Source organism: Physella acuta, unplaced genomic scaffold (genome assembly GCF_028476545.2).
Source record: "Physella acuta isolate Inbredline_101_S28 unplaced genomic scaffold, ASM2847654v3 ptg001333l, whole genome shotgun sequence".
Taxonomy (NCBI): Eukaryota; Metazoa; Mollusca; class Gastropoda; family Physidae; genus Physella; species Physella acuta.
In genome coordinates this window covers 407,146-427,372 of record NW_026732848.1, presented here as the reverse complement: position 1 = coordinate 427,372, position 20,227 = coordinate 407,146, and the positions used below count along the sequence as shown (strand labels likewise).

General features: G+C 35.8%; 2 protein-coding genes across 2 annotated transcripts in view; one reads left to right on the top strand and one right to left on the bottom strand.

The window, feature by feature from the left end:
- The window catches only part of LOC131958539 (phospholipid-transporting ATPase ABCA3), a 35,383-nt gene extending 28,820 nt beyond the window's left edge, over window positions 1-6,563 (bottom strand). The window contains exons 1-8 of the mRNA XM_059323625.1: window positions 6,288-6,563; window positions 4,850-5,077; window positions 4,078-4,349; window positions 3,300-3,537; window positions 2,759-2,935; window positions 2,186-2,319; window positions 1,430-1,549; window positions 339-456 (exon numbers count right to left, since the gene is read on the bottom strand). Coding sequence (XP_059179608.1) covers window positions 339-456; window positions 1,430-1,549; window positions 2,186-2,319; window positions 2,759-2,935; window positions 3,300-3,537; window positions 4,078-4,349; window positions 4,850-5,077; window positions 6,288-6,462 — 1,462 coding nt within the window. The 5' untranslated portion in view covers window positions 6,463-6,563. The remainder of the gene's footprint in view (window positions 1-338; window positions 457-1,429; window positions 1,550-2,185; window positions 2,320-2,758; window positions 2,936-3,299; window positions 3,538-4,077; window positions 4,350-4,849; window positions 5,078-6,287) is intronic.
- Window positions 6,564-12,062: 5,499 nt separating this feature from the next.
- Window positions 12,063-14,587, top strand: LOC131958538 (fucolectin-6-like). The gene is made up of 3 exons (XM_059323623.1): window positions 12,063-12,301; window positions 13,292-13,486; window positions 14,275-14,587. The coding sequence occupies exons 1-3, from the start codon at window positions 12,063-12,065 to the stop codon at window positions 14,585-14,587; spliced, it is 747 nt and encodes a 248-aa protein (XP_059179606.1).
- Window positions 14,588-20,227: the final 5,640 nt, after the last annotated feature.

Sequence of the window (20,227 nt, the reverse complement as noted above, 5' to 3'; positions counted from 1 at the left end):
TGTTTTAACTAAGCAAAGATGTATGGCTATGTAAGCAAAGTCAAGTTACCCCTTTGAACCTGGCAGTCTAAGTCAAAATTGAAGTAGAGTTCACCTGTTTCTGTAACCTCTGCATATGAAGGGATAGTGTTTGTTTTTAACAATATGTACAGACATCTTTACTTGAGTCAGGTACCCATCAGAGCTGGGTGTCCATGATTTGAACACAAGACCATGCAATACTGTATATGGCTACTAGATCTTTTAATATTTAATTAATATGTTGATATTTAAATTGTTACTGCTAACTTTACATAAATATATTTATAACAGCAATTAAAATTAATAAAACCTGTTACCAGTTAGTAATGATATCAAAGTTGTCTTCCCTGCACCATTGGGGCCTAACAAAACAGTTATCTGCCCCTCAAATATGTTGAGTAATGGAATTTCAACAACAGTTTCACCTTTCAGAACCTAGAACAGAATCAAACAATATACATTCAGAGTTTGACTAGAAATTTGTAGCTCACTGCTGCATTGCTACAAACTAGTATAACTGAAAGTATTAATTTTAAATGGGTCTGCCTGTGCATAGTAAGGAATTAAATTCTTCTTCGTTATTCTTAATATTTATTTTGGAGGAATCAAACAATAAGACCAATAGAGTGGATGGTGGTGTTTAAATTTGTGGGCTGTCCATTCGATTTTTTTTTTTGAGAAAGGTGTATGTGTTCTGCGTTCTCTGGGGCCATGCCACATAGGGCAAGTTTCACTTGAACCACCTTTTAGTTTTCTAAAATTCCATCAATTGATTGGACTTCCATATATTTAATAAAGCAGTTTCTATTACATATTATAAAAAAAAATGGTGTGGTTTTTAGATAGACAAGGTACTCTTTAGACTTAAAATAGAAATTTTGTTAAAAACTATTTTATGAGTGGAAAATGCTTTAGTCCTGACATGTAGGCCTACACAATTTTTATATCTAATAGTCAAATATTATGTCATTCAATGTACATAAAATATGCAACACAATGGCACATAGTCAGTGAAGAAAGAAAAATAATAGTTTATTTGCACAGTGTTAATGAAATCAGCATAAAAATAACCTATGTACTAGTTTACTCAATATGAAAATTTAAAAATATTAAAAAATTATAAAGGTCTGCAATTGAAAAGTCACAGATTGTCATAATGAGGGAATGTGCATCAATGCATTTTAGAGGTCTGACCTTATATGTGATACCAATAACAGACCTCTGTGCATTTCTTAATATGTGATTTTTTAATAACAAACATCTAAAATACATAATATGTGTTGTATGGTAATTTTGTAGGTTTTTTTAGATCCATTTTTTCATAAATAATAAACTGCATTAAATTTACATTTATTAATAAAACAATTTGAAGAATATAATATCTACATCCAAGATTATATAAAGTTACCTTTCTTAAACTATGCAGTTGAATTGCTGCTTTCAAATTTGGTGCATCATTTTCAAAGAAAGCATTTGCCAGAAAAATGTTTTTATTTACAGCTTTGGAACGAGGATGCACTAGGCGGTCCTGTAAAGAAAGTTTAATTTTATGAAAGGGTTTTAACAATTCAACTATGTGACAACCTTTTGTAACAACTCTCCCCCATAAACAAGTCTGGGAATCAACTAAGTTAATTATGGCCAGGACAATCAATGCTCTTCCCCACTATGAAATAGTATGCAATAAAAATAACTATTCAGTCCGCCCAGTAGGCCTTGTGTCTGAAAATAGAACTTTTAGAAATAGATTTAAATCCTCCACCATAAACAAAATTAAGAATGCAGAAGAAGAAGAAATAGATTTTTTTAAATATAATTAACCATACTTTTGAGGATATCTTAGACAAGTTTAAAATGTAATGCTAGGTAACTAATTCCAACGGCATGTTATAAAGTGGTTGAACGTTAGAGCACTCTACTGATAACCCAAAAGGTTCAAGCTCTGATCTAAGTATGGACTTGATTCTACAGGACATCATTTAGTCCATCCAGCTCTAATGGGCACATGAATCACATTTAAAAAGTAAATGTGGCTGGCATAGTGTTGACCACATCATATAAGGCTATTGAGATGAGGTTATACTTCATCATTCCTAAGGATAATTATATCTGAAAGAAAGGGGAACTTTTAGTTCCAGATGTTGAAAACAAAAAAAATGTGTACATGCAGGGAGTAGAAGATGCAGCTGATCAGGAGGTAGAGAACTGAGCTGGACACCAGGGACAGCATACACTCCAACAAGGTCAGGTGGTTGGTGTCTAAGGGGATGTACACATTGCTCCACACAGCACCATCACCTGGCACAAAATGTATATAATCTCAGCTAAGGCGGCTTGTAACAGGGAAATTACTTGTATATATTGTGTCTCTGATATTATCCAGTTATTCTGTATCAGATATTTTGTAAGAGAAAGTGGGCCTGGAATAATTTATCTCAAATTATTTTCTGATATTTTGTATGGGATATTTTGTCCTTAAGTAACCCTTAGCAGGAATAAATGGAGGGCACTTTAATAGTAGTTGCAGCAGTCTCAGTTTTGATAAAGTATTAGCAGTTTCTTTCAGCTTTTTTATATACATTTATTTTTATTAAAATTGTATTGAATAAAAAAAAATATACTTTGGCAGACTTAAAAGATTTTTTTAAAAACATTTTTATCAGCTATACCAAAAAGAAAAGTGTTGTTAAATATAGGCCTACAGAAGAACAGATATCTCTACAACAGTCTAAATCACCTCTGTCTTCCAGAACGGAGATGATGAAAGCACCCTGAGCCATAGCCGTATTGAAGAACAACAGAGAGATGAGTTTCACATATTTGGCTATCGGCTCCTCCCAATTGCAGAGTGTTACAAAATGCATTAATAAAAATGCAAAGTACAAAACACCAGCCACAACAGCTCCAAAACTGGCTGGGGTAGATGAAAAAAAAAAATGAAATTATAGCACTAATTGTACAGGCAATCATTATATGTAATTGTAAGTACTAATAAATAGTGTTATTTCTAAATTCAAAGAATTTATTTATTTTTAATTATTTTTTTTTATTAATTACTACAGCTAGTGTTGCTATTATTTGAGAAACATTTCTGAACATTTTTACTGAATATTCTTTTTATAAAACACTACTTATAAGAAAAATATATTTAATGAGAAATACAGAAAAATTTCTAAAATAATAGGCCTACATTACAGATGAATGATATATTTAATGATAAATAAAGTCACAGCAATCCTATTTTTTAATTAACCCTCTTAAATCAAAATAATATTCACCACTGGGAGAGAAGGAGCTGATCATAAACACAAAAGCTGTAAATGATGTGGCATACAGCAGCAGGAACACATATAACAGTATGGGGTCAGTAGACTTGAACACAGGGCCAGCAGGGGTCAGGTCAAGGCAAAGGACTAAGGTATACAAGGTCACTGTTGGTACCAGCTGCAGGAAGAACACCACAAACCAGGAGAGCCAGTAGGCAGTGCGGGATAGCCCCATTACTGTAAGCAGAGGCTGGAACAAAAACAAGAACTCTTTAACTTTGTGAGATAATTTTCTGTCACTTTTAAACATCATAGGGTTGATAGGTGGGGTAATATTTATAGAAATATAATAAACCTATATAATATTATTATTAAAAAAACAAACTGTTATTTAATTGATGAAATTGGTAAAAGCTAGAGTACAGATATTTTTTAAACTGAGATAATGAGATAAACAAATGGAATTAAATTGCGGCTTGAAAAAGACACAACAGCACTATTCGAGTCAATAATATTTCTATTAAATACAACTTAGGTCTTAGTGGTGGAAGCCAGCTTACATTTCTAATTTAGGGGTTTTCCTAGAGCTCAGCTGGGCCAGTCAGCTTGGCACTGTACTGCTCTTACAATCCTTTTATATGACCACAGAATCTTGAGTTCACCTGCACTACTGGCCATAACATCTCAACAGCACATTCTAATTTATTTATTTGTCTAAAGCACATATCAGTAAAGGCTTAGTCATATTGTAATAAATAAAATCAAACTGATATTTTTCTTGGAAGCCTACCTTAATTTTGTTCTCTTGTTCTTCAATTAAAATCTGGGTATTCATAATGACATTAAACACAAAGCTTAATGCAATAAATATTGGCAAATAATCTTCAAGTATTTCAAACATAGGGTCATGAATGTGAGGTGGGGTCAGTGTACGTTTAGTCATCACATCAAATGTGATGTTTGTATAATCCTTTCCGCCTTTTGGGTTCTTGAGCAGCCAGTACTTAATGACAGCCTCAGTGAGCAAACTCTGTAGAGTCAGAACTCCACTGGACTTATAATCTGTTCAAGCATGTGAAAATATAAAGAAAAAAGTAAGATACCTCCTTAAACCTAGCGATCCATTGCACAGATGAAGTAGAGTTTGTGTGTTTTTTGACCTTGACATATGAAGGGATGGAGTGGTCAGCATTATGCCCAGCCACCATTAAATGCTGGTTTCTCCTTCAAAAGAAAAGGCAGATGGGCCTAATGATGACCATACATTCCCTTCATAAAGTGTAGACAAAGAGACAGATGAACTCTATTTCCTCTGCACATATTAACTGTTTGTTTTTGAAAGTGTGATATATATGGAAAAACTGCCTAAAACTAACTGTTGTAGATGTGATAGCGTCACTGAAAGTTGTCCATGTATGTTGAGAATCCCTTTAAACAAATACCTGAAGAAACCAGCATTTAAATCCTTAAACCCTAAACTGAACCTATTTAATGGACAACATTGCAGCACAATTTATTCTGTAAATCCAAACTACTACTGTTAAAGAACTAAGAATACTTGCTTGAATGCTCAACACTCCTGGAGGCAACTGATTTGAATAAAGGCCCTGTAAACGATGTCCGCCACACACTGTTACCGATGTTTGGTCGAATGATCAGTTTCATGTCTTTTGGAATGTCACATCTATTTTCAGTAACACCAGAAAATATAATCACACTGTGCAACTCAAGAGGAAATTTTTTCATGTAGCTACTGGCATCATAGGGCGATGAAAAAACCTTTAACACAACTGAAATAAAAATCAGCGATGTCTTTCAGGACAACAGAATGTTTTAAAATTAATAGACCTATGTACCAAAATTCATAAATGCCAACATATTTTTAAATAGAAATGTGATTTTTATTTTTGTGTAAGAGGACTGATATTCTTAGATAAGCCTGACACAGATTGTCAAGTTGATAAGAAATGAAATTGCAACAAGTAGCCTAGCCATAACACTCAATAAAATAGCAATAACTAAGCCAAACAAACCTCATTTTCTAAACCTTTTATTTAGAGGCTGTCCTTGTAACATGTCACATGATTCTATTATCCATATCATTAATATACTTAAGCGACACATTGCAATTTTCCTTTTTAAAACAGCAAATTTGTTTCTACAATTTTAATTTACTTTGCTTTGTAGCAACATTGATCTTCTTCTTCTTCTTCTTGGTTCTTAATTTTAGTGTTGGAGGGGATTCCCTCCAACACAATTAAGTATTCGTGTCAACTGGTTATGCAACACTTACTCTTAGGCCATTGAATCTGATTTCAGCCTCCTTTTCATTTTGGATTTGCTTCCATAGCCTTTGTTCAATCAAGAACAAACTTCAAGGCAGCAGCGGTTTGGTTTTGGAGTTGTCTCTCCTAGAAGAGTGGCTGTCCCCAGCTAACGATCCTCATATGCCAGAGGGTTTAGAGACTAATTGGTTTAGCAACCATGAGCTTTACCAACTCGACCCCGCCACCCTTAACATTAAACAACTTATCAAAACAATCTTTAAAAAGGCAAAATAACTAAAATTTAGTTAAGAAGATCACTTTTTCAAACATAAAAAGGCAATACATAGTTTCTTAACTCTCAACCATTATCTCCTTCAACCCATACCACAATCCCCCCTGGAGTTTCTTCCAGCCATCTATTCAGAGGGACTTCTCCCCCCCCCCCCCCCCCCCCCCCCCGGAGAAAGTCTAAATAGAAAACATATACTTTTACCAGTAGCCGCCCCAGAAAATGTTGACCCCCCCCCCCAATAAATATCAAGTGCCCCCCCCCCCCCCCCCCCCCCTGGAGAAAAAAATGTCTGGAAGAAACACTTCTCCCCTCCTCCCAAAAAAACAACACACAACAGTTCCATTCATAACATTTATTTTTAACTGCAGTTCCCACATTTTAGCATTTGGTCTAAATACTAAATAGTAAATATAATATTCATATTCTAATGATGAGGTTTACCTCCTCCATGTTCCAACTTTCCTTTTATAAAATCCATTATTTTTTCTGTTTCCTGACACCCTGGTGCATAGCCTATTACAATGGAGTGACTTGAAGGCTGAGAAGGGAGTAAGCCTAGCTGCAATCTTTGAAAATCATAAACATCAGGTTTCGCTTTTTCAATAACGGGTGTCATGTGCCGAATAAGAACTAACAAAAATGCAGAGAAAATTGGCAGTCCAAGCTCCAGTATTGTTAGCTCATACCGTCTTTTTTTAATAAGCCAATTTTTCCAGATGAGAAGGGAAAGATGATTTCCGAACTTGCCCATTCGTAGATCTAGATCTAATTCTTTTTTATTTTTTAGACCTGGGAATAGTCAAACACATATATTTAATATATTAAATATTTTTATTAAAAAACGCGTAGGGTTATTAATATATTAAATTATATTATAGACTAGATTTATTAGATCTCGAATATTGACGAGATCTAAATTTACATCTCTAGATTTTTCTATATCTAGGATCTAGATTCTTTTGGGATAAGATTCTAGATCTAGATTAGATCTAAATCTAGAGATATAGATCTAGATCTAGATCTAGATCTACTCTAGTGAGTCTAGACTCTAGCAGTTAGCCTAAGTCCTAACTTCTCTAGAATCTGGCAGTCGAAATAAATATTTAAACTTGCGTCGCAAAAGACTTTCCAATATTAAAAAGGTTGGATCGGAAGGAATATTTTACTTCGACTGGGCCTAGGCCCTACTTGCTGTGTGACATTTTAATTTTAAGGGTCATGGAAAAAAGAAAAGTATGTGTCCATTGATCGCGCCAATAGTGGTTTTTTTATTATTTTTTTATTTTTTTGTTTTTTTTTGTGTGATCTCTACACTCTCCACGCATATGCCACACAGTGCCAAGGTTAAATGTAGTCCTACACACCATTCCCAACGTTGCATTTCTTGCGTGAAGCCATTTCTAGACGTAGGCTACCACCAAGACAGCTAAGGGTTTTAAGTGAATGATCACACAATTCTCTCTCGTGTAGCAGACACATATTAAGATAAACAAATCAGCTCCTGTGATGAATCTAGGAAGGATGGGGAGGGAAAGTCTGGTCGGGTAGGACAGTGAACGATCGCTAACTTTAAAATCCAAAGCTCAGACTCCAGAGCTGACAATTCGCATTAGCTGGGGAAAGCAACCCACCTTAGAGAGAAATCATACAGATTCCCTTGAACAAAGTGTATGGAAGCACATCCAGTGTTTTTTTTTCTCACAGGGGGTGGGTACACTACCTTGGAGCACATCCACCCTTCCCCCCCCCCCTCCCCTCTCGGACGAAATAGAAAAATATAATTTTTACATTACTTCTACAGACACAGTTCGTGTAGTTAACCTTGATACTTTATTATGATAGACAGCATAGACTTGTCTTGTCTCTGGGTCTATCTATCTTTAGTTAACAAACTCCCAGGTACACATCAGCTACACATTGCGGATGACACAGTGAATACTCAAGGGACGCAACCAACATATGCATAATACAAGGGACATAACAATCACTAACAAGACTTAATTTAACAACAATTAATATAAAAATTATATAAGCATTATTAACCAATGTTTACCCTAATTAGACTTTAAGAAAAAAAAAGCAAAACAATGAAAGTCAACATCACACAAAACACTATAATCTTAATACAGAAAGAGAACATATTCTCAACACAGACCCTTACTTTAACATTTTTAGAAAGTATAATAAATTGAATCAACGCAAGATTTAATTGATCAATCTCGCGTAGGTCTATTTGTGATCTTGATTATAAAGCTACTTTATTAAAGTAATAAAGAGATGGACAGTACAGGGCAATTGAGCCTTGGGATGCAAATGATAAAGAAGAAGTTAGGGAGCATCTAAGTAACAATAGAAATTTCTTAAAGCATTGGGACAGTTATGATGTTGACGGAGAAAGACAAAATGAAATGCTTAGAGAAGCAAGGCATAGAGAGGTAGAAGATGCGTTTGGAGTAGATGGCCAAACTGAAGCACACCATACTACTGCAGCATCACAGCAAGTTAACGAAAGCGTAACAGAAACCACCATAGAGGCCGAAGCCACGGAGACAATAGCGATCAGAAATTCCATAGTAACAGGGTCTCAAAAAGATGGGAGTCAAGAAAATTTGGAGTTTGTCGACGAAATAATAAATGATATTCTTCAAGATAACACTAGTTCAGAAAACATAACGAAACCGCTAAAGGAAATTAAAAGCTCACAAAGTATATCAGCAACAAAGGTATCATGTCAACTGTCATATAGTCAAGCAATCAGTTCAAGTAAAAATCAATTACCTACAGTAAAGCCACCTCAAAGGGTCGTGACCAGGGTCCAACGGGATAGCAAACCAGCGGCTGGAAAGTTTGGCGTTAAAAGACCACCACCATCCAGCCCTCCAGAAACAGATGTTCGAAAGAAAACCCCAAATAATTTATGCTAACTCTGGCAACATTGAACATCAGGGGGGCTAGGGACAAACACATTATATAAACAACATAATAAATAAACACAATATTGACATCCTACTTTTACAGGAAACTAACATTTGAACTACAGAAGAAGCAAATACACTAGATGCATAATTAATATCGACAGTCTCAAGCTAAACATCACTCGATCAGCCCTCAAGTAAATTAACATTAGAACAGTCTTCTGTTTCCCAGGTTTTTAAAAGTGCACAACCTGAATGGTAAAAAGAGATACACACCTCACCCCCCCCCCCCCCCACACACACACACACACTTCCCCTCACTAAACCGGACTGGCGGATTTTTCAAGGTAGCGTGCCCTCTTTGCCAAGGGTCAATTTTATGTCATGGAATGATAGATCAGTATGTGTAATGCAGAGACACTTCTCCAACGGTCGTTTCTATTTCTGTCCATGGGTGGCTACAATGTGAACTTTTGACTCCTCAGCTAAGGAAAAAGCACAGTAAACTAAGCAGTCAAGAGAAACCTAGTTTGCACACCTTATTTTTGTCTAGTTCTTATGCCATTTTATTTTTGATGCTGTGTAAAATCTATCAAATAAATAATTATTAGTGATTTAAATGTTTAAAACAATTGAATTAATAAAAAAAATAAAAAGGAAAAAAAAACTAATTGAGGACTGTATAGATATAGATGTTTGAAAGGGAAGAGTGTTTGCTTTTACGTGTCTCATTGTAATAACATAATTCTTCCGATTGCTTAAAATTTGTATCATTTTAATTCTCTGTAATCCCAAATTCATTTCAGCTCTACTTTAAAAAAAACACAAATTTCCACTCCCCCCCCCCCCCCCCTCGTCCCCTCAGCCCACCACGCCGAGAAAAAAAATCCCTTGAATCATCATTTAATTACACATTTGCATTTTCAGTTTCAGGTTGGTTTTTAATTTTAATTTTTTTTATTTATATTTAGACGTTTTGTATTAGATCTATGTATAAGTAAACCATCTTAAATGAATGAAAGCAGGCTACAAGTAAGAAAGAAATATTACTATTGTAAATCTGTATCAGTCAGTCCTCACAAGCCGATGATGAAAACTGTAATACTAAAGCGAACACACAACTGACGCTATAAATTACGTGTCTGAGGCAAAAAAAAAAAAAAAAAAAAAAAAAAAAAAAATTAAAGCTACTTTATTGTCAGTGCTCCTTCAGGGCATCTCATCGGAGTCTCTGCCCCCTCCCCCCCCCCACTACCACCCGAACGAAATTAAATAGATATTCAAAACATATACAAATACCAGTTTGTCGACCTCCCCCCCCCCCCCCCCTTCGAGGAAAAAGTCTGGAGGAAACACGGTTACTGTGGGTCTGTTTAATCTGCGAATGTGCACCTAATAACGTGCACCCTTGAATCTACCAAACTAAGAAAACCTTTCAAAAGTGTCAACACTAACTGCCGTAGAAATGTAAATTACATTTTTTTTTAAAAATATATATATTTTTATGAGATTGTAGCAGAAATGTAAAAGAATCACCGTGTTTATTTCCATATCGATCTCTCAGGAGTTCAAACATTTGCAGGCGGTGATCAAAGGTGCAACAGCTAGTAGCGGTTTATTAAAAAGTTTACATTGTGATTGATTGGGCAAAACCAAAAGCTAGCTGGTCACACGGTATGCCATAGTCTTTTTCCATGGTTCAATCGGTTTGCCATAGTTGTCTGGTCATAGGTCACTCTGTCATCTAATCGGTGCCAAAATGCCCCTCCCACCTCCGAAAATGTCAAGATCCTTCCCGTAGAAAAAAAAAGGCTGAAAGAAACACTGGTTGGGTGACGCCTAATTTAAAAAATCGTTACAATTTACTGGCACAACAATGATTATTCAAGTCAAAAATAAAATAGAGGAGTAACATCAAATCGAAAAAGCAAAACTTTTCTACGAGGTGGGGTGACACTGTCAGTTACCGCACCGGGTGACACCCGACCAAGTTACGCCACTGGTCCGGCGATTGTTGACTGAAAGACGCGTTTGATGTCTACAGAAAGCCCAAAGTGCAGGAAGCTAAGTATTTAAACTTCACCGTCTGTTTTATTGGCTACTCAATTCAATCGAGTTATAGATTGTTCTCAATGCCCCCACTGACACCCCGCCGGTATCAATCGGGAAAAATCAATTTAGATTTGCGTATCAATAGGTAGGAATCAATTATAATTTGTATAAAAGACTTGGCAATGAATATTTTGTTCACTTTGTGTAACTGACGAAGCTTCTTAATTAGTTTATTTCTTAATCATTGTATAGTTATAGATATAGAATCTATTTTGGTTTTCTTGAATTGTTAAGTTACAATTACTGGTGAAATTTAGATTTTCGAAAAAAAATTTAGTAAACTCATACGCTTTTTAAAAATCCACATAAATATTTATGATCATATAATTTTTTTATAGCATCTGAACATTGACAATTATAATTTGTATAAAAGATTTGGCAATGAATATTTTGTTCGCGTTGTGTAACTGACGAAGCTTCTTAATTAGTTTATTTCTTAATCATTGTATAGTTATAGATATAGAATCTATTTTGGTTTTCTTGAATTGTTAAGTTACAATTACTGGTGAAATTTAGATTTTCGAAAAAAAATTTAGTAAACTCATACGCTTTTTAAAAATCCACATAAATATTTATGATCATATAATTTTTTTATAGCATCTGAACATTGACAATTATAATTTGTATAAAAGATTTGGCAATGAATATTTTGTTCGCGTTGTGTAACTGACGAAGCTTCTTAATTAGTTTATTTCTTAATCATTGTATAGTTATAGATATAGAACCTGTTTTGGTTTTCTTGAGTTGTTAAGTTACAATTACTGGTGAAATTTAGATTTTCGAAAGAAATTTTTAGTCAACTCACACGCTTTTTAAAAATCCACAGAATATATATTATCATATAATTCTTTTTTATAGCATCTGAACATTGACAATTATAATTTGTATAAAAGATTTGGCAATGAATATTTTGTTCGCGTTGTGTAACTGACGAAGCTTCTTAATTAGTTTATTTCTTAATCATTGTATAGTTATAGATGTAGAATCTATTTTGTTTTTCTTGAGTTGTAAAGTTACAATTACTCTGAAATTTAGATTTTCGAAATAAATTTTTAGTAAACTCACACTTTTTTTTAAAAAAGTTACATACATATTTATTATCATATACTTTTTTAAAGCATTTGAACATTGACAATAAAAAAAAATGTGTAATAGCTTCTTAAAGCTGGCGTTACTATCCGGCCTACTGATGCACTACTGTATACCCACGTTAGGAGACGATGTATTATACAACGTAGCTCTTTACAAACCGGCTTTCCAATCGTCGGTGTATTTCGAGTGGTATGCTGAGAAGGGAAACGATGGTAAGAAAAAGGCGGTGACCACAAGTGATGCTTGTTGCACGCACACCTTGTACGAGAACAACAGCTGGTGGATGGTGGATCTGTTGGACACTTACGTCATCAGTTCTGTGGTACTGACCAACTTGTGAGTTGTTGACAAATATTCTTTACGTCATCAGTTCTGTGGTTCTGGCCAACTTGTGAGTTGTTGACAAATATTGTTTACGTCATCAGTTCTGTGGTTCTGACCATGACAAATATTGTTTACGTCATCAGTTATGTGGTACCGACCAAGACAAATAGTGTTTACGTCATCAGTTCTGTGGTTCTGACTTACTTGTGAGTTGTTGACAAATATTGTTTTTGTTATGGTTTGTGAGAAGACATTTAAACTATGATTATAACCTTATGTGACTTATATACTTGAAAATGTTGTTTAATTCAAGGTATGAAAAGACGTTTACCTCTGATTACAGTGTGGTTTAAATGGTATATGGTAAAGGTGAAGTAGAGTTCACCTGTCTATTTGACCTCAGCTTATGAAGGGAATAGTGTGGTCAATATTGTGCCCAGCAGCCCTTACTTTCCCTAACGTAAGTTGCCCATCAGAGCTGGGTGGACTCAGAAATGTTCTACTGACTTGGACACGAGTCTTTCGGGTTAGCAGTCTAGCGCTCTACCTCTAGGCCACGTCGTCCCATAAATGGTATAATTGCTATTATATAAATCTACATCTAAGTGAATAGACGATCAGTTGAGTTCTATGCAATTGTAAATGATATAAGGACGGCGTGGTCGGGTAGCAGAACGTGCGACAGCTAAACACGAAAGTTGGATACCGGTGCTTGAATCCTAACGATCCATAAGACAGGTGAAGTAGAGTTAATGTGTTTTTTTGTCCACTGCATTTAAAAAGAGAAAGTGGTCTGCATTATGCACTGTCTCCCCAAATTTCCCTAACGTGAGCCGGGTACTTATTAGAGCTGAGTATACTTAGGGATGTCCTAAGGACTCTAGGCTGGACTGAGATCAGAGCTCGAGACTTTGGTGTTAACAGTCGAGCGCTCTACCCCTCGAGCACACTATATGTTATTATAATCTCTTATGCAGATACATTGTCCTCCACAATTTTCAGAAACGACAACAACGTGACCGCAGCCAGGCTGAAGAATTTCCAGATCGACGTGTTTAACAAAGACCCAAGACTGGCACCAACTTTCCCGTCTGATTCTGGGGACATCTGCTACAGGCAGACGACAGCAGCCACAATCGGCACCTTTACCTGGAACTGTAGCAAGCCTTTGGTCGGTCGCTACGTACGGTTAATCAAGTGAGCTTTGTTTAGTAGCACATAAACAACATATAGTTCTGTAATACTGGCAGTAGTTTCTATGTTGCATGTTATTTGGAGGTTGGGTTAGAATAGGGTAGAATAGATTAGAACTTAGGGGACAGAGCGTGTGTGAGTTGAGTTAACCCCAGGTTGCAGAGGCGTAGCGAGGAGGGGGGGGGTACATATGTCCCCGGGCGCCGACCCTAGGGGGCGCCAAAATGGGTTTGAAAAAAATTAAAAGCTCATTTTAGCTGCAGTTTTGCATTATAAATAAAAAAATTATGTATGGGTGGAGGGGCGCCAAATTGAAAGTTTGTTCCCGGGCGCCGGGAAGGGTTACTACGCCTCTGCCGGGATGTTTGTGTATTGTTATCCCAAGGTCGAATACCAAATGAGCGATTGTTAAGGGGCTTTTTGGTAGTGACAAGCATAGATTGTGTTATGTTGTTTTGTGAATAAAGGTGATATGAATAAAAACGACTTGAACTGTGTAGCCTTTGTAGAGTAGAATAAAAGCACATTCTACATAAAATGTTTTTTTTACAAGGTACAGCTGCAACTATGTGTGCAACTATCGCTTCTGTTTGCAATAATTCATGCGCATAGACATGCCAATAAACATTTACAAACACACATACATACATACAGTGATACAATGACATGGGTGTTGATAGTATGATACGGAAGAGTAGGGTATGACATTTTAGATTGGAGAACTATTGTAATTCAGTATAGGACGTTTAACATTTTTATTTTAACTTTTCCGTGTTCCCTATTTTAAACAGGTACACCAAAGATTATCTCAATTTCTGTGAGCTGGAGGTGATGGCATCACCGAAAACAACACAATCCAGCGATTTTAAAATTTACGACAACCGGAAACTCAACATGACGTCATCACTGGACGTCACCGATTCGAGTTCCGTGTCGTGTGGTTCCCAGTGTCTAGAGAGGCGCTACACGGACGGGTGTGCTGCTTTCAACTGGTTCCCCTCTACACGTCTGTGTCAACTATTGAACGTTGACCCCAGAGATACGAAAATGGAGTCGCATCTCGTGCTGACGCCTGAAGCACAGTTCTATGTTTTGAAATTTTAGGAAGGTTTGTCTAAAGTAATGAGCGGATTTGATGAATAGAACCTGCTATATAAAGTGTTAGAAAAATGTTGAGTCTTAAAATTTTATCTGGCAGTGTACATGCAGAACTAATTTGATACACAGACACACGCACACACGAGCATACAGGCACACACAGCCTAAAACAAACACAAGACCACATAAACGAACACACAGGCACACGCATGTAACACACAGACACACACACACAAACACACAGGCACACACAACCCAATTACACCACAAGGACACAGATGACGCACACACAACCCAATTACAAGCACACATATGACACACACACACGAACACACAGGCACACTCATGTAACCACAGACACACACACAACCCAAATACAAGCACACATATGACGCAAACACACAGTCACACGCAGTTATTATTATTGATTAATAGATTAGTGGCTAAGTAACAATGTGATTTACTGTAATAAAACATTAAAAACTCACCATGTCTATTAATTCTTACCATTAAGTTGAGTGAGCATAAGACGGACTGCAACGGTTGAAGACGCGTCGTATTTATCCATGTAAAGAATAACATCGGTAAAGAGACTGACTTATAAAGCAGGTTTGGATTAAATATTGAATTTTTAACAGGGGTCGACGTAATTTGTACAAACCTAAAATAAAAAGCGTTCAATTATAAAAAAAAAAACTTTAAATCTATTGTTTCAGTAATAATTCATGAAGATATATTATGCATTGGTACTGTTAGTACAATGTCTAATTTAATTTGAAAAACTTGGTTTTTCTGCTTATAGTAAAAATATCTTAAAAATTGAACAATAGACCTATATGAATTGGAAAACTAATTCAATAAAATGCGATAGTTATTGGCATATAGTAAAATTGTACCATTTAGTTTTGTGCTATAATATATTTATTCGTGGCATTTGAAAGACTTTGCTTTTTATATGTGCTTCAGTGGAGGTACTATAACTAGAAATCTATAACCTAGTAGTCGTTTTTGGTTTAAAGTGAAAACAAAACACATATGACAAAGATTTGGAGAAATTAATTTAATCAGCTATGTCTAAAAAAAAGTTCACCTACAGAATAACATTTAGAACGGCGTGGCCTTTGCTTTTTATATGTGCTTCAGTGGAGGTACTATAACTAGAAATCTATAACCTAGTAGTCGTTTTTGGTTTAAAGTGAAAACAAAACACATATGACAAAGATTTGGAGAAATTAATTTAATCAGCTATGTCTAAAAAAAAGTTCACCTACAGAATAACATTTAGAACGGCGTGGCCTAGAGGAAGAGCGATATACTACTAACCCGTAAGTTTCGAGTTCAAATCCGGGTGCACATAAGTAGAACGTACCCGAGTCCACTCAGCTCTGATGGGTACCTAACTCACATTAAGGAAAGTAAAGGCGGCTGGGTATGAGCTGACCACACTACCCCTTCATATACCGAGGTCACAGAAACAGATGAACTCTACTTCCCTCGCCCCATAGGCTGTCAGGTTCGAAAAGGGAACTTGCACGTAATAAATTGTGAATTTTTTTCACCAACTCTGTCACGGTAGTGTATACATTGGAAGTGACACGGGTTTGACGACATGCATTGTCATGAAAAATATGTTCTTGCTGAATTCTAAATAAAGTATAGTATCTTACCTATACTTCTCCTACCCTATCTCTTTCAATCTACCTTTTCAACAAATATAAATATAGCCTATATGTATATATATATATATATATATATATATATATATATATATATATATATATATATATATATATATATATATATATATATATATATATATATATTGGCATGAATAGGTGATGAACAAGGCTGGATTTAAACCTGATAAGGCCTAAGTTAACTCGAGAAAATAGGGCTCTTTATCAAATGCAATGTGTTGATCTACTACAGGAATCCTCAAGAGAAGGGAAGTCTGAAATTATTGTTACAGTGTAGCCTATATAATATTATGGGGTATTTAGATAAATGCCCTTTAAACAAAAACGTACCGGTTATTTCGCTCTTTAAAAAATGGGAATGGGGGTAGGGGGGTATTTTAACCTTATGTAATATTGTATTTCATGTGTTGGAGTTGTGGAATTTAGTGACCTAAGGAAGCAAATCCAGAATAGAAAGCAGCAGGCTTAAATCTTAGTCAACAGGCAAAAAGGCGCAAAAAAATGTTGACACGCAATAGTTAAATGTGCTGGAAAAAATCACGTCCAACATTACGATTTAAGTTTTAAGAAGGAAGAAGAATAAAAAGAATCACAAGATGTGAAATTTTCTCTAAGGAAAAGCTATATAATATAATTTTTGTTAGGTGAGGTTTGAATGTGTTACATTGTGTTATAATAATATGAGAATGTTATATAAAATAATATAAAGGCAATAAGATGTTAACCTGATTTGACAATCCTTCTCTGATGCGGATGAATACATACGGATCTAACGTTGATGTAAGAATATCCGAATATTGTTCTAAAGCCGTAAAAGTGGCCACAATCACCCTAGATCCATTATTTTCTGTGAAGTTACACACCTAACATGTCTCTACAACCCAAATTTCGCACGAATACGACATATTTGAAAAAATATTTTTGTAGTGCAAATATGAGCGCATTTGAAAGCATCGCTCGTAAACCAGGAAATAGTGGCTTTTCAAGATGGGGTTTCAAAGGTAATGTTAGATCTAGGATTCCGATGATCGATAATATTATATAGCTAACAATATACTGTCCTAAAATACTGTGAATTTTTTTTTTTTTTTACATTTTCATCTGATGGCGCGAATACACAGAAGTGTGGGCTAAAATAGCAACACTAAAACATTGATTATGATCGATACATCGATTATGATCGGTATCTACAAATATTTATATTTGTCTATAGATCTAGATTTTAAATATCAGCATTTAGATAATAGATATAGAAACTAAATTTAGTTTTGGTTAATGGACATCAACGAACTATCAACGAACTGACGAGAATCCATCCTTTATTTTTGCTGACATGGATTTAAAAAAAAAGTGTTTTAATCCACTTGGCCTTCATAGCGGCCGTAAAAAAATAAAGCTTGAATAAACAAATTTAAAAGTTTAATATTTTTAAAATGAATGTTATAGAAGTTGCAAAATGGGCAAAACTTGAAGGCATTTTTTGTGTTATTCTTCGTTAATTAAGTATACGTGTCAACTAGTTATGCGCCATTGAGGCCATTGACTCCGATTTCAGCATGCTTTTCTTTTGGATTTGCTCCCATCGCCTTTGTCTAACCAAGAACAAACTACAAGGAAGCAGTTGTTTAATTTTGGAATTGTCTCTCCCAGCCAATGAACCCCATCTGCCCGAGGCTTCGAACTCGTGACTAGTCGGTTTAGCAACCTTGAGCTTTACCGACTCGACCACGACGACCCATTTTTTGTGTTAAAGGGCTACATTTACATATATTTTCATCAAGCTTAAATTATTACCTGAAGTTATACTTACTTAAGACAAGCATTGATTAGGTGTACAGAAACTCCGTGATCGATTTTTCTGAAAAGCCAACTTCCTAGTAATTTGCAGATATAACTTTTTAAATTTTTTTTTTAAAACCACATGGCCTAGTTCTGTCATACTATGGAAATTTCCCGTGAGAAAATGTAAACAACCTAATTTCCGAAAATACTAAAACCATCAAATACGTCCGATATTTCTCAAATTCCATTTAACCTAAAACCTTGTTTTTTTTTTATAATATCGTACATGATTCCCCCCCCCCTCCGGAAATTTTAATTACCTGTTTTTCGTGCACCCCCCTCACCCCAACCCTTCTTTTGGAGAAAAATGTCTGAAAGAAACCATGTTCAACTGAGGAACCATTGTATTCCACAGACATTACAGAGTACTGATGTGGAAGAACTGGATCATCGTCAAACGCGGCCTGCTCGGTGTCTTCTTTGAGCTCGCTCTTCTGCTGGTCTGTGCGGGCATTCTATTTTTAGATCGCTACCAGGACATCGACGAATCGGACGAGCCGATCGTTTACGAAGCGACGAGCATGTTCAAAGGGCTGAGGAAATACGTCGCCTACGTCCCGCGCTGTCCTGAGGTGACCAGACTGATGAGCTTGGTAGCACGTGAGTAGCGTGCGTGTCGTCCAGTATCTGGTAGTAGTCTCATAATAATGGAATCGTCTTGAACAGAGGTGTTAGATTACTTATACGGGTGTCTGATGTCGCTACAGTAATGGAACTTTCTTAAAAAGGGGGAGTTTCTTTCATGCATCTCTCGATGTGAGGGGGGGGGGATTAATTGAAACAGGTCCACCGTCCCCGCCCCTCGGTCAGTTATTCCATTGTAATTATATTGTATCTGCTTGACCACTGACCTACGCTATTCTACCTCGCGCCTATCTTTGATCTATTTTTAAATATTGCATATTTTTGCGTCATCACTGTTTACTATATCTATGGCTAATCAACATGTACGAAATTATCATTTTATGTCAGTAAAGTAGATATAAAAAAACTGATAGGGCGATTGGCATTTACTAATCCTAAGACTTTAATCCTGGTCCTAACAGTGGCCTTAATTCATCCCAGATTCTAATCCTAAACGTGGCCTAGATCTAATCCTAATACGTGCCTTAATTCATTCCTGCTGTAATCCTAAATCCTAACCCTATTTTTACTTCTAGTCCCAACACGGACCTAAATCCATCCCTAATCCTAATCATAGCCCTGACCTTACTTCAATTTCCAACACGGGCCTTAATCCATCCCTAATCCTAATCATAGCCCTGACCTTACTTCACTTCCAACACTGGCCTTAATCCATCCCGGATCCTATTCCCAAATCCAAACAGTAAATAAACCGGGAGTGATCTCCCCTAAACTTTCTCGAATATTCTTATATAAAACAACAGGGGATGGGAACTCGGGATATAGATCTAGTTATGATTTTTAATCCATTTAAATACTTAAACTTTTTAAAATAGAATATAATCTCATAGAAAAAAGTATTGCGCACCAAGCGAACGCCGAATAAAGATGTTCATAGTGGTGCGCAATATTATTAGTACTTTATAAATTTAGATGCGTTTTTGAGAAATCGGAAATAGCGTAAATTAGTACTTCCCGTCAACGAAAATTACTCAAAATTTGACAGTAGGTAGAGAATTAGATCTTCTACTTACATGTGAAATTTCATTTATCTATCTGAAATAGTACTCAAGTTATAGGCTTTTGAAAAATTCAAAGTAGAAAAAGTACCACTTCCGGTTATCGGAAATCGCTCAAAAGTTGATACGGATCTACGATTTTGATAAAATACTTATATATGAAATTTCATCAACCTAGCTGTAACGGTACTCAAGTTATCGTGTTTACACACACACAGACACACACACACACACACACACACACACACACACAGACACACAGACATACGGACAAGATTGCAAAATTATGTTTTTCCGTATCAGTGAGGTGTAAAACGTCGAGATTTGTAAAAATCTCGATTTTTTTTTTTGCACGATTACAATACTTTCTCTATACTTCGTATATACGAGAAAGTAAAAACAGCAGAAAAAAAAAAATCCCTCCTAACAAAACGGTATCACCTTAACAACTTTTTCTGAACGTA

Bases quoted from the DNA above. Each gene is read 5' to 3' on its own strand.
- LOC131958538 (XM_059323623.1), top strand. From the start codon at position 12,063: ATGCACTACTGTATACCCACGTTAGGAGACGATGTATTATACAACGTA. The intron at 12,302-13,291 runs GTGAGTTGTTGA...CACAATTTTCAG, and splicing joins TCTGTGGTACTGACCAACTT to AAACGACAACAACGTGACCG. The intron at 13,487-14,274 runs GTGAGCTTTGTT...TATTTTAAACAG, and splicing joins CGCTACGTACGGTTAATCAA to GTACACCAAAGATTATCTCA.